This window comes from Thalassophryne amazonica, chromosome 20 (assembly GCF_902500255.1).
Source record: "Thalassophryne amazonica chromosome 20, fThaAma1.1, whole genome shotgun sequence".
Classification (NCBI taxonomy): Eukaryota; Metazoa; Chordata; class Actinopteri; order Batrachoidiformes; family Batrachoididae; genus Thalassophryne; species Thalassophryne amazonica.
In genome coordinates, this window is record NC_047122.1 from 57588156 (window position 1) to 57600993 (window position 12838).

General features: G+C 47.6%; 1 protein-coding gene across 1 annotated transcript in view; it reads right to left on the reverse strand.

The window, feature by feature from the left end:
• The window catches only part of csmd2 (CUB and Sushi multiple domains 2), a 662931-nt gene that overhangs the window by 203407 nt on the left and 446686 nt on the right, over positions 1-12838 (reverse strand). The window contains exon 30 of the mRNA XM_034160153.1: positions 10610-10797. Coding sequence (XP_034016044.1) covers positions 10610-10797 — 188 coding nt within the window. The remainder of the gene's footprint in view (positions 1-10609; positions 10798-12838) is intronic.

The following is a 12838-nucleotide window of genomic DNA, read 5'->3' on the forward strand; positions in this document are numbered from 1 at the left end:
TTTCCAAATCAGTAATCAGATTAAAGTTACTTCTCCATGTCACTGTGCGTTACTATTATTTTTCATTGTGGGTCGATAGCAGCATTAAACTTGGTCTGTGGGCAGGAGGTCGGGATTCGACTGAACTGCCCACTTTAAGTGAGCTGTGAGCTTTTAATCCGCGGTTTTTTGCAGCTGCTCGACTCGTCCTCACCTCTTAAACCGCGGTGATCAGCACACATGCACTGAACTTTACAAAGACATTTTTATACTGTTTTTCCTCCTTTATTTAGAGCTGAGCTGAGCCGCTCCGTATCTGGTCGTTAAAAACAGCTGATCCTCCGCGACGCGTCAACAACTAACACTATTTTCCACTCAAATGCACCTAAACTCTCTTTCTGAGGACCACATGATGTGAAAACACAATAAAACTTTCTTACCTGTAAATCTGGTCCTGTTTTCTGCATAAATAAATGTTATCCATTCTTTGTGCTCAAACGCCAAAGCAGGGGCGAATCCAGATGGAATGGGGGCGTGGGGCAAGGATGTGCCCCCCTCCCCCACAACAGCCCTAGATTAAAGGTGCAATTTTGAAGCCGTTTTTTACTACAACTAATATTGCTTAAAATAATAATAATTTCGACAAGTAAAATGTTTAGAGAGAATTTAAATGTTAGAAAAATGTTAGAATTTAATAGTTACCTTTATAAACAATGTAGGCTCGAAATTGCAAGTTTTACTGTTACAGTGCTGTCAACAGTTAAATATGAGGTCAAGAAAGACGTCTTTATTTTACTTTTTATAAAACAAGTATTTTCATTGAAGTCAAGAAAGGGTGACTATAAAGTGAGTTTTGGCAAAACAGGTATCATTGTCATGTTGAGGTGGCAGAGGGTTGTTGTCGGCAGCTGGGAAAAGTAACTAAAAAAGTAACTAGTAATCTAACTTAGTTACTTTTACAATTGAGTAATCAGTAAAGTAACTAAGTTACTTTTACAATTGAGTAATCAGTAAAGTAACTAAGTTACTTTTTCAAAGTAACTGTGGCAACACTGATCATGATGTTGACATTTTGTGTGGTAGTTCACTTTAATCAAGTAAATCCTAGTGCCAAGCATACAAGCTATGATCATACATTCAGTATGTGGGCAATTCCACCATGATGGACCTTACATTTCTAAGGAGAATGAGCCATTTCAACCAGTCTCACAATAAAAGTGGGAACCATGCATCCCTAATCTTGTGTGTGAGCATATTTAAGATCTTGAGATATTTACGCAGGGGAGAAAAGACACCCAGTGATGCTTCTTTTTTAAATGAAAACAAAAATATACAGTAAGTGTGATGGACTTGACAAGAAAAACAGGCATGGAAATTTCCTCAAACTTTATTTCAGAAAACTAACAACAATTCATCATTGTGAAACAAAATCTTCAATGCCCATTGGTATGATATGAGGGATGCCGATAGTTGTGACCTGCAGTTTGTGTTTGTATTATTTCATTATTATTATAGAACTTGCATCTTCATTTGCTTAGTTGTGTGCAGTCATCATCTTTTGCATTTATTTCTCACCTAGTAGGTCATCTGAAAATAAGGCATGGCAATATTTTCGACCAGGACTTCACTGTGTGTGTGGGGGGGGGGGGGGGGGGGGGGTATTATTTAGGTTTCCTCTGACACATATGTCCCAAGAGAGTTCATTCAGCCATGCCTAGAGACAAAAAAAAAACCAAAAAAAAAAAACATGCCCTGAAAGATACAGTATCACGATTGCAAAATAAGCGAGAAGTTGAAGAGCATAAAGAAGCTGACAGCACCTCAGGCAGATTGTCTAATGTGATTTTCAGTGACGGGCTGACCAAACACTAGCTCTGCCAGCTCGTCAACTCGCTGTTTCCTCACCAAACACACCCGAACCGGCAGCCAAACATGCCTCTGTGCCATGTTTGTCTGAAACTGAGAAGGTAATTTATGCATTATTTGGTTATGGTTCATTAGTGGGGAGAATTTGAAGTGAAGAGAGGTAGTTTTTGTGAGCCACATACTGGGTCCATCTGCTCTACCACATTGACAATATCGTCACACAAAGCCATAAATACAACTGGGAACAAGATGAAGGGTGGGATCTGTAGTATTGTTTGACCCAAAGTCACTGGCTCTGCTCATTACTGTGCCTCAAAATAAATCACTGTGTGCAGGAGATGAAGTAGAGTTCTACAAACATGGTGAAAGATGGCCTTAATGGATGATTTAAACATACAGGTTTATCAAAGCAGTTTCCAAAACATTGTGGTGTAGTGGTTAAAGCAGTTGGATCCTCGAATCAAAACCTAGAGGGCTGAACAATCTCTACGGATTGGGCAAGGTCTTTGATCCCCTAGGATGCCTCAAGAGATGATGCAATTTACTAATAGGGTTCAAATAAGTTCATAAGATTAGTAAATATTATTAATATAATAATGAACAAATACAAATTACAAATTGGTTTTAAAATAATACATATGACACCATTTATATACGGACCATGCATTTATCTAAATCTACTTAAATGGCTGAGTTTGAATGGTATAAATCAGAATTAAGCTTGTTACACTACTCCTTCTGTGTCTTCAAACTTTCACAAAAGTTTAGATGTTAATATGAGGTTCTTGCAAGACTAGTCACAGGAACATTAACGTTATGAGGTAGAACATAATCAACAAGTCCGATCAGCTTAAAAGTTATACCTTCGGTTCGCAATTTGTTCAAAACTGCCCTGCCGGTATAGAGCAGGAAAGTTATTCTATGCAATTTATGCTATGCTAACAATGGCTATCTTCTTCTTCTGGACAACTGCACTTTCTGATAATATACGTGGTGCTGCCCACAGTGGTGAACAAGTCAAGCAGAGGCCGTGCCAGCATGTTGCAGCAGAGTATTTAAAACCTAAAGGTGCCAAGTCTTTCATGAAATATGCATTTGAAGGTAAATGACAACTTGGCACCATTATAATTCATTGTGGAAATTGAATGTATACTTGAAAGAAAGAATTGTATTGGACATCACCAAAATGAATCATTGATTTAAGAAAAAGCACCTTCCCTGAATTGTATTATCACACTGGTATCTACATACACATCAGATCCTTTTATAAGGGAGCAATACACGCCCCTAGTTATTATAATCTCCACAATTTGTTCCATGTGTGAACTGTTTTGTTATCACCCACTAGCCACAGAAACAAAGTTGCACATGGGATCTGATGTAACACATGATAAATCCCAAAACAGACCTGTCCAGGTCAACTGTGGAAGACCAAGCAACCAAGGCCATATATTGGAGCATGCACTGGTGTTGCAAATTGCAAAATCAACCACACCATGGAACTGCCTTGAGTGAAACATGGCAATGAGGTAGAGAACTGGTCCATTCCATCTCTTAACAGTAACCATCTATCTGCCTCAAAAGTGAGTCACCTGCATGCTGGATCATGCCTAGGGAAACTTGCCACATGGTTACATTCCCTCTTAATGCAAATAATACTCCTGATCTCCCTTTGAAAATGTTTGTTTGATTCAAGGTTATTCCACTGGTGCCTAAGGATCCAACAAAAAGACCCAGTGACTACATCTGGTGATTACCAATCCAATAATAGCCAGAAGGAATGAAAGGGGAAAAAAATGATTTGAAGATACAGCTATGAACTGGAAACGTTGATGTCCCAATGTAAAACAGGGAAAGCTAACAAACTACATTCATCCAGAGCTTTTTGCTGTTACAGCTCAGTTGTGCACCCATCTGAACACCAGCCAAGAAACAGACATCTGGAGGTCAATGTGAAATTATTGAAATATCTGTTGTGTGGGCCGCTGAAGAGGAGGTACTGCTGGCCCACCACCACCAGTCGGCGCCCTGCTTGGAGTGCGGGCTTCAAGCATGAGAGGGCGCCGAGACAGAGAGTGACAGCTGTCACTCGTTGACACCAGCTGTCACCAATCACCACCAGCTCTACAAAAGCCGGATCATTACTCCACCTCCTCACCGAGAAATCAACTACCGTTGAAGGTAATTTCTCCGCTGTGAGTAAGACTGTGTCTTAACCTCATCTTTGTCTGCAGCCTTTTTCCTGAAGTCGGAGATAACTGGAGTGGCGTGTAGTGGGAGCAGCGACGTCTTCGCCTCCCACTCCATCCAGATAAGTGACTGACAGGAGCTGCTAGAGTGTTCCTATTTCGGAGGTGGAGGTTTTCCCTCCTTGAAGTCCTGCAGAAAAAGGATTACTGGGTGTGTGGATACACACTCACCATAACTGTTTTGTCATCTTCTGCCAGCAGTACCAGGGTCTGCAACCGAAGACGGTGACCACCTGGGGACTCAGGACTTGGCGGCTCCGGTGTTCTTCAGGCCGTTGGTGGTGGAAGCTGTGTGGGTCCCGGCTCTCAGATCGCCAGAGGTCTCCTATCTTCGAGCCTGCCCGCACATCACCTTGTGTACAATTGGCATTATCTGTGTCTGTATTTAGTTGTGCGATTCACAACATTAAATTGTTGCTCTTTGTCTTATCCATTGTCCGTTCATTTGCGCCCCCTGTTGCGGGTCCGTGTTACGACCCTTTCCCAACAGGATTTCTCGGCCATTCGTCATGGATCCCGAGGGGCGTCAACCACAGCTTGAACAGCCAATGGGAGAACAAGGAGCGCAGGCGTCAGCAGGAGGCGTGGTAAGTGATCTGCAGCAAATCCTTACCGCTTTCACCGCTCAGTTAAATCTGGTAACCGAGCAGAATGCAGTCCTCAATTGGAGAGTGGAGGCTCTCACCGCCAGAGTGGAAGTGCGCGACTCGAGCGCTGCTGCAGTGACTCCTCCTGCTGGCTCTGGGCCACAGATAGACGTTCCACTGGCCATTCAACAAACCCCCCCACCGTCCCCTGAAGCTTACATAAGCCCTCCAGAACCGTACGGAGGCTGTGTCGAAACGTGCGCAGACTTTTAATGCAGTGTTCGCTCGTTTTTTCACAGCGTCCAGTTATGTACGCATCAGATGCCAGCCGGGTGGCTTATGTGATTAATTTGCTTCGAGGTGAGGCACGCGCTTGGGCTACGGCGCTTTGGGAACAGAATTCGTGGCTCCTGACGTCATACGCTGGGTTTGTACGGGAATTCAAACAGGTGTTTGATCATCCCAACAGAGGCGAGACCGCCTCGAGCGTGCTGCTGTCAATGAGACAGGGGCGCCGAAGCGCAGCTGATTATGCAGTCAACTTCCGCATCGCGGCTGCGAGGTCGGGCTGGAATAATGTTGCGCTCCGCGCCGCCTTCATAAACGGACTGTCTCCAGTTCTGAAGGAGCATTTACTGGCTAAGGACGAACCGCCAGACTTCGATGGGCTTGTCAGTTTGGTTATACGTTTAGACAACCGGTTGAATGAACACCGTCGGGAGCAGGCCGGGGGCGTGGTCGGGCACAAGCCGTCCCTCTCTCCTCCGGGTCCGAAAGGGTGTCGTCTTCCCCACGTTCCACTGCCAGAGGGCTCCGTGTGGCAAAAGCTCCCCCTGCTGACGAAGCTATGGACACGAGCAGGGCCAAATTAAAATTAAATATCAGACAAAGGAGGCTGGCCCGCGGGGAGTGTTTTTTCTGTGGCTCTTGTGAGCACATGTTAAAAGACTGCCCCAAACGATCAAACTCCAACGCCCATCCTTAGGAACTGGGTTAAGGGTGGGCCATAATATGTACACAAGGAAAACCCATAAATCAGCATGAATCCCAGTAACAATCCTGAGTGGGGATTTAACCCTTCACGCCCCAGCACTGGTAGACACGGGGTCAGAAGGGAATCTGCTGGATAGCAGATGGGCCAGGGAAGTAGGGCTTCCTCTGGTGGCCCTGCCTTCACCATTGAAGGTACGAGCACTAGATGGCACTCTACTCCCGTTAATTACACATCAGACACAGCCAGTAACCTTGGTTGTGTCTGGGAATCACAGGGAGGAGATTGTGTTTTATGTAACACCTTCTACCTCCCGAGTGATTCTGGGATTTCCATGGATGGTGAAGCACAATCCCCGGATTGATTGGCCGTCTGGGGTGGTGACGCAGTGGAGCGAAACCTGCCACCGGGAGTGTCTTGGATCCTCGGTTCCACCCGGAATTACAGCTAAAGAGGAGGTCAAAGTCCCCCCCAATCTGACGGCGGTGCCCGAGGTGTACCACGATCTTGCTGACGTCTTCAGCAAAGATCTGGCACTCACTCTTCCCCCACACCGACCGTACGATTGTGCCATCGATTTGATTCCGGGCGCTGAGTACCCGTCCAGCAGATTGTACAACCTCTCACGTCTGGAACGAGAATCGATGGAGACCTACATCCGGGACTCCTTAGCCGCCGGGTTGATTCGGAACTCCACCTCCCCGATGGGTGCGGGTTTCTTTTTTGTGGGTAAAAAAGACGGCGGACTCCGTCCATGCATTGACTACAGAGGGCTGAACGAGATTACGGTTCGCAATCGATACCCGTTGCCCCTGTTAGATTCGGTGTTCACGCCCCTGCATGGAGCCAAAATGTTCACCAAACTTGATCTTAGGAATGCGTACCACCTGGTTCGGATCCGGAAGGGAGACGAATGGAAGACAGCATTTAACACCCCGTTAGGTCATTTTGAGTACCTGGTCATGCCGTTCGGCCTCACTAATGCCCACGCGACGTTCCAAGCATTGGTTAATGACGTCTTGCGGGACTTCCTGCACCGGTTTGTCTTCGTATATCTGGATGATATACTCATCTTTTCTCCGGACCCTGAGTCTCATGTCCAGCATGTACGTCAGGTCCTGCAGCGGTTACTAGAAAACCGGTTGTTTGTGAAGGGTGAGAAGTGTGAGTTCCACTGCACTTCTTTGTCCTTCCTGGGGTTCATCATCTCCTCCAACTCCGTCGCCCCGGATCCGGCCAAGGTTACGGCGGTGAGAGATTGGCCCCAACCAACAAGCCGTAGGAAGCTGCAACAGTTCCTCGGCTTTGCAAATATCTACCGGAGGTTCATTAAAGGTTACAGTCAGGTTGTTAGCCCCCTGACTGCCCTGACCTCCACTAAAGTCCCCTTCACTTGGTCGGATCGGTGCGAAGCCGCATTTAGGGAGTTGAAATGCCGGTTTTCGTCTGCACCAGTTCTGGTGCAAGCCTGATCCTACTCGCCAGTTCATAGTGGAGGTGGACACCTCTGACTCAGGGATAGGAGCCGTTCTGTCCCAGAGCGGGGAGTCCAACAAGGTTCTCCATCCATGTGCCTACTTTTCCCGCAGGTTGACCCCCGCTGAACGCAACTATGACGTGGGCAATCGGGAACTCCTCGTGGTTAAGGAGGCTCTTGAAGAGTGGAGACACCTGTTGGAGGGAGCTACGGTGCCTTTCACGGTTTTCACGGACCATCGGAACCTGGAGTACATCCAGACCGCCAAGCGGCTGAACCCCAGGCAAGCCCGCTGGTCCCTGTTCTTTGGACGCTTTGACTTCCGGATCACCTACCATCCCGGGACTAGAAACCAACGATCCGACGCACTGTCCCGGGTGCACGAAGAGGAAGCCAAGGCTGAGTTGTCAGACCCCATCGAGACCATCGTTCCCGACTCCACTGTCGTGGCCACCCTCACATGGGACGTGGAGAAGACCATCCGGGAGGCCCTGACCAGGAACCCGGACCCGGGAAACGGTCCTAAGAACAGACTTTACGTCCCACCAGAAGCCAGGGCTGCCGTCTTGGACTTCTGCCACGGATCCAAGCTCTCCTGTCATTCCGGAGTGCATAGGACCGTGGCAGTAGTCCAGCAGCGCTTCTGGTGGGTGTAACTGGAAGCCGACGTCCGGGACTATGTCCAGGCCTGCACCACCTGTGCTAGGGGCAAGGCAGATCATCACAAGATCAGGGGCCTCCTCCAGCCCCTGCATGTGCCTCATCGCCCCTGGTCTCACATCGGCCTGGACTTCGTCACGGGCCTCCCGCCGTCCCAGGGTAACACCGTCATCTTCACGATAGTGGACCGGTTCTCCAAGGTGGCCCACTTCGTGGCCCTCCTGAAGCTCCCGACGGCCCAGGAGACAGCAGACCTCCTGGTCCACCACGTCGTGCGTCTGCATGGGATACCATTGGACATTGTTTCGGATCGTGGTCCCCAGTTCTCCTCGCAGGTCTGGAGGAGTTTTTGTAAGGAACTGGGGGCCACCGTGAGTCTCTCGTCCGGGTATGGCCAGGCAGAGCGGGCGAACCAGGAGTTGGAACAGGCTCTCCGCTGCGTAACCTCCGCGCATCCGGCGGCTTGGAGCGACCATCTGGCCTGGATCGAGTACGCCCACAATAGCCAGGTCTCATCTGCTACCGGCCTCTCCTCTTTCGAGGCGTGTTTGGGGTATCAGCCCCCATTGTTTCCACTTGTGGAGGGAGAGGTTGGGATCCTCTCGGTCCAGGCCCACCTGTGAAGGTGCCGCCGGGTGTGGCGGACCGCCCGTTCTGCCCTGTTGCAGGCCCGGACGAGGGCTAAGGCCCATGCAGATCGCCGGCGTTCCCCGGCCCCTGCATACCAGCCTGGGCAGGAGGTGTGGTTATCAACCAAGGACATCCCACTGCAGGTTGAATCACAAAAGCTCAAAGACCGGTTCATCGGACCTTTCTCAATACTCAAGATCCTCAGTCCCAGTGTTTCATGTCTCAAGGATAAAACCATACCACGCCTCACCTCTCTGCACTCCTGGACCCGTACCACCTCCTGCCCGTATCATCGACGGGGAGCCGGCATGAACAGTTCGCCGGCTCCTGGACGTCCATCAGAAGGGCCGGGGTTTTCAATATCTGGTGGACTGGGAGGGGTACGGACCCGAAGAACGCTCCTGGGTGAAGAGGAACTTCATCCTGGACCCGGCCCTCCTGGCCGATTTCTACTGCCTACACCCGGACAAGCCTGGTCGGGCGCCAGGAGGCGCCCGTTGAGGGGGGGGGTCCTGTTGTGTGGGCCGCTGAAGAGGAGGTACTGCTGGCCCACCACCACCAGTCGGCGCCCTGCTTGGAGTGCGGGCTTCAAGCATGAGAGGGCGCTGAGACAGAGAGTGACAGCTGTCACTCGTTTACACCAGCTGTCACCAATCACCACCAGCTCTACAAAAGCCGGATCATTACTCCACCTCCTCGCCGAGAAATCAACTACCGTTGAAGGTAATTTCTCCGCTGTGAGTAAGACTGTGTCTTAACCTGAGCTTTGTCTGCAGCCTTTTTCCTGAAGTCGGAGATAACTGGAGTGGCGTGTAGTGGGAGCAGCAACGTCTTCGCCTCCCACTCCATCCAGATAAGTGACTGACAGGAGCTGCTAGAGTGTTCCTATTTCGGAGGTGGAGGTTTTCCCTCCTTGAAGTCCTGCAGAAAAAGGATTACTGGGTGTGTGGATACACACTCACCATAACTGTTTTGTCATCTTCTGCCAGCAGTACCAGGGTCTGCAACCGAAGACGGTGACCACCTGGGGACTCAGGACTTGGCGGCTCCGGTGTTCTTCAGGCCGTTGGTGGTGGAAGCTGTGTGGGTCCCGGCTCTCCGATCGCCAGAGGTCTCCTATCTTCAAGCCTGCCCGCACGTCACCTTGTGTGCAATTGGCATTATCTGTGTCTGTATTTAGTTGTGCGATTCACAACATTAAATTGTTGCTCTTTGTCTTATCCATTGTCCGTTCATTTGCGCCCCCTGTTGCGGGTCCGTGTTACGACCCTTTCCCAACAATATCTGATGCTTTAAAGAGCTCTAATTAAGACCAGGGGATTTAGAACAACACAACTGTTTTTTTTTTTTTTTTTTTCTTCCCAGGAAAGCCCTTAAAGAACAGGCCCATGAAATTTACAGCTTATTCAGATGGTGCATATTTGCTCAGAAATAAAGGGCTTTTATATGCAGGCACTGAGGTGTTCCTCTGTGAAGACTGAAATATTAATGCAAAAATACAGATTTGTTGTGTTATCCATTAACCAGCTGGTCCTCCTTCAAGGATGCATGTGATCATTCTGCAGTGCAGAGTACTTCATAGGAGCTCATAATTTGGGGTCTACCCAAGCAGTGTGGTGTGGTCAGCGGAGCTTCAGCAAGGGAAAGAAAAAAAACAAAACAAACAAAAACAAAAAAACAAGCAATGCACTTTAATGTATGTGCCTTGGCTGCTGTAACAAGCAAGGCGCTGATCAAAAGTACCATACCCAGACATGCTGTTGTTTTCATAATTTTGTTTGTTGGATGCTAGTGAAAGTAATAATTGCATACAGGCAGGCTGTGGCACAAATGTGGCTGTGCTGATCAGCATGCCGTGGCACAGACATCAATACTTTCTTTGAAGCAATTTTCACACCACTATCTTACCACTCAACACAAGAAAATAAACAAATAAATAAATAAAAAGTAACACTCTGTAAGGTTGATAGGCAGCTGAAAGCAAATACATTTTCACTCAGCCAGAGGAAGGTTTTTGATGCATGAACTGTTTGAAGGGGACATAATCCAACATATATTATTCAAAATCCATTGTGGTCAGAATCTAGAGGACAACTTTTATGTTTGGAGTTTCTTTGATCAGTTTATCAAAAGGGGCAAAGGCTGCATCCTTTTTCGTACGTGTCCTCACCTGTGTACTGCAGAACAAATCCATTACTGCTGAGGGAGGCATCACTGCGGAAAGCCAGGAAGAGCGTGTTGGAGCTGCTCTCAATGTGATCTGGAGCGTCTGTGCCATAAAAGCTTCCAAGTAATGGGCTGAGTGAGTCTGGTCCATCATAGATATGTAAGAAGTCATAACTGGGCTCCAAGCTGAACCTGGACACAGAAATAGATATGAGACAACAGGAAGAAGACCAGAAGTAAATGCTGTGTAGATCCTGAGGCCCATTGTTGCTGGTGTTTATTCCCCGATTCCGTAGTGTGAACTAGATGGATATCTATGACTCTACCAGAAGGGGATGCCAGTCTTTCATAGATTACTGGCAGATTCTCATCCAGTTCCACATTTTCCATTTTATTTATTTATTTAGGTACAGTGGGATGATGCAGGCAGAGTGTCTTGTCCCAAGATATAGGTCTATATGTTGGTGGTCCAACTCCTATGCCACAGAGCCACGTACTCTTAATAGGAAAGGAGCAAAATTTCAGAACTAAAATTTCAAAATTATGGGAAGAACATTTTTTTTCTAAACTAATGGTGGGTGTGTATTAGGAGTTGTTTTTTGAAGGATCAATTTAAAAATGCAATATTTGTGAAGCAGTTCAAGTAGCTCTGGCTCTTTTTCACGAGTAAGGGGACAATGTAGAGTGAGATTGGCCGGAGAATTGGCACAGCAGGGGCGGTACTGCATTTGTTGCTTTTGGTTTGGTACATTTGGTACTGTTGTGACAAAAAGAGAAGCTCTTGATCTACTGGCCAATCTCTGTTCCTACTCTCACCTATGGACATGAGGGCTGCGTCATGACCAAAAGAACTAGATTGCGGGTACAAGCCGTCAAAATGGGCTTCCTTAGGAGGGTGGCTGGTGTCTCACTTAGAGATAGGGTGACAAGTTCGGTCATCTGTGGGGAGCTCAGACTAGACCCGCTGCTCCTTCATGTTGAAAGGAGCCAGCTGAGCTGGTTCTGGCATCTAGTAAGGATGCCCCCAGGGTGCCTCCCTAGGGAGGTGTTCCAGGCACATCCATCTGGGAGGAGAGCCAGGGAAGACCCAGGACTAGGTGGAGAGATTATATTTCCACACTCGCATGGGAACACCTTGGGATCCCCCAGTCAGAGATGGTCAATGTGGCCCAGGAAAGGGAAGTCTGGGGTCCCTTGCTGGAGCTGTTGCCCCTGCGACCCCCTCTTGGAGAAGCAGTTGAAGATGAGTGATGAGTATTTAGAAACAGAGTTATGGCCTACATATTTTTTATGGTGTAAATTTGGTAGTGTGGGCAGCACGGTGGCTTAGTAGTTAGCACTGTTGCCTCACAGCGAGAAGGTCATGGGTTTGATTCCCACCTGTGGCTTTTCTGGGTGGAGTTTGTGGGTCCCCCCCATGTTCGCATGGGTTCTCTCCAGGTGCTCTGGCTTCCTCCCACATCCAAAGACACACAGGTTAGGTGGATTGGAAATATTAAAAATTGTCCATAGGTGTGCATGCGGTTGTGAATGTGTTTGTTTGTCTATACTATATGTGGCATTGCAACAGCTGGGCGTCCTGTCCAGGGTGTACCCCGCCTTGCGCTCTATGACTGCTGGGATAGGCTCCAGCCCCCCATGACCGAAGATGAGTGTATGTGATATTTAGTATTGTGTCTCTCTAAATGCAGATGTAATGTAGAAAGGTGGGTAGAGAATTCCTACTTAGAAAATGGTTATGCAATCTCTAGCAACAGGCTTGAGCACCTGTTGAAGCCACTGATTTAAAGACAGGGGAATGATATTTCATGTACACCTTCACATATACAGTACAAGCAAGTGGTTTTGTGGAATAGGAACGAGACAAACAATACATGAAGCAGCATTCAATTTCAGGCATTATTTCAAGCTACCTGTTTGTTTTGTTGTGCACAACATTTTATCTGCACTGTCTCAGCTCACCAAGAATTTGTACCGGCATTGGATGGGGAAGTAACCTGCGATTGTCCACTCTATGGTATATGGGGATAAACGCTGGCCCAATGAGCTTCGGATTCTATATTGGGCTTAATTCTTCTCAAACAAAAGGACATCTATTTTCTGACATCAGGTGGATTAAGTTAATAGTTTCAGAGACCTAAACTTTGAAAATGTTTAAAAAAAAAAACACTTTAATTCAACAGCAGTGTGATATTTCATAGGTTTGACACCATCTATCAAATTCATATTGATG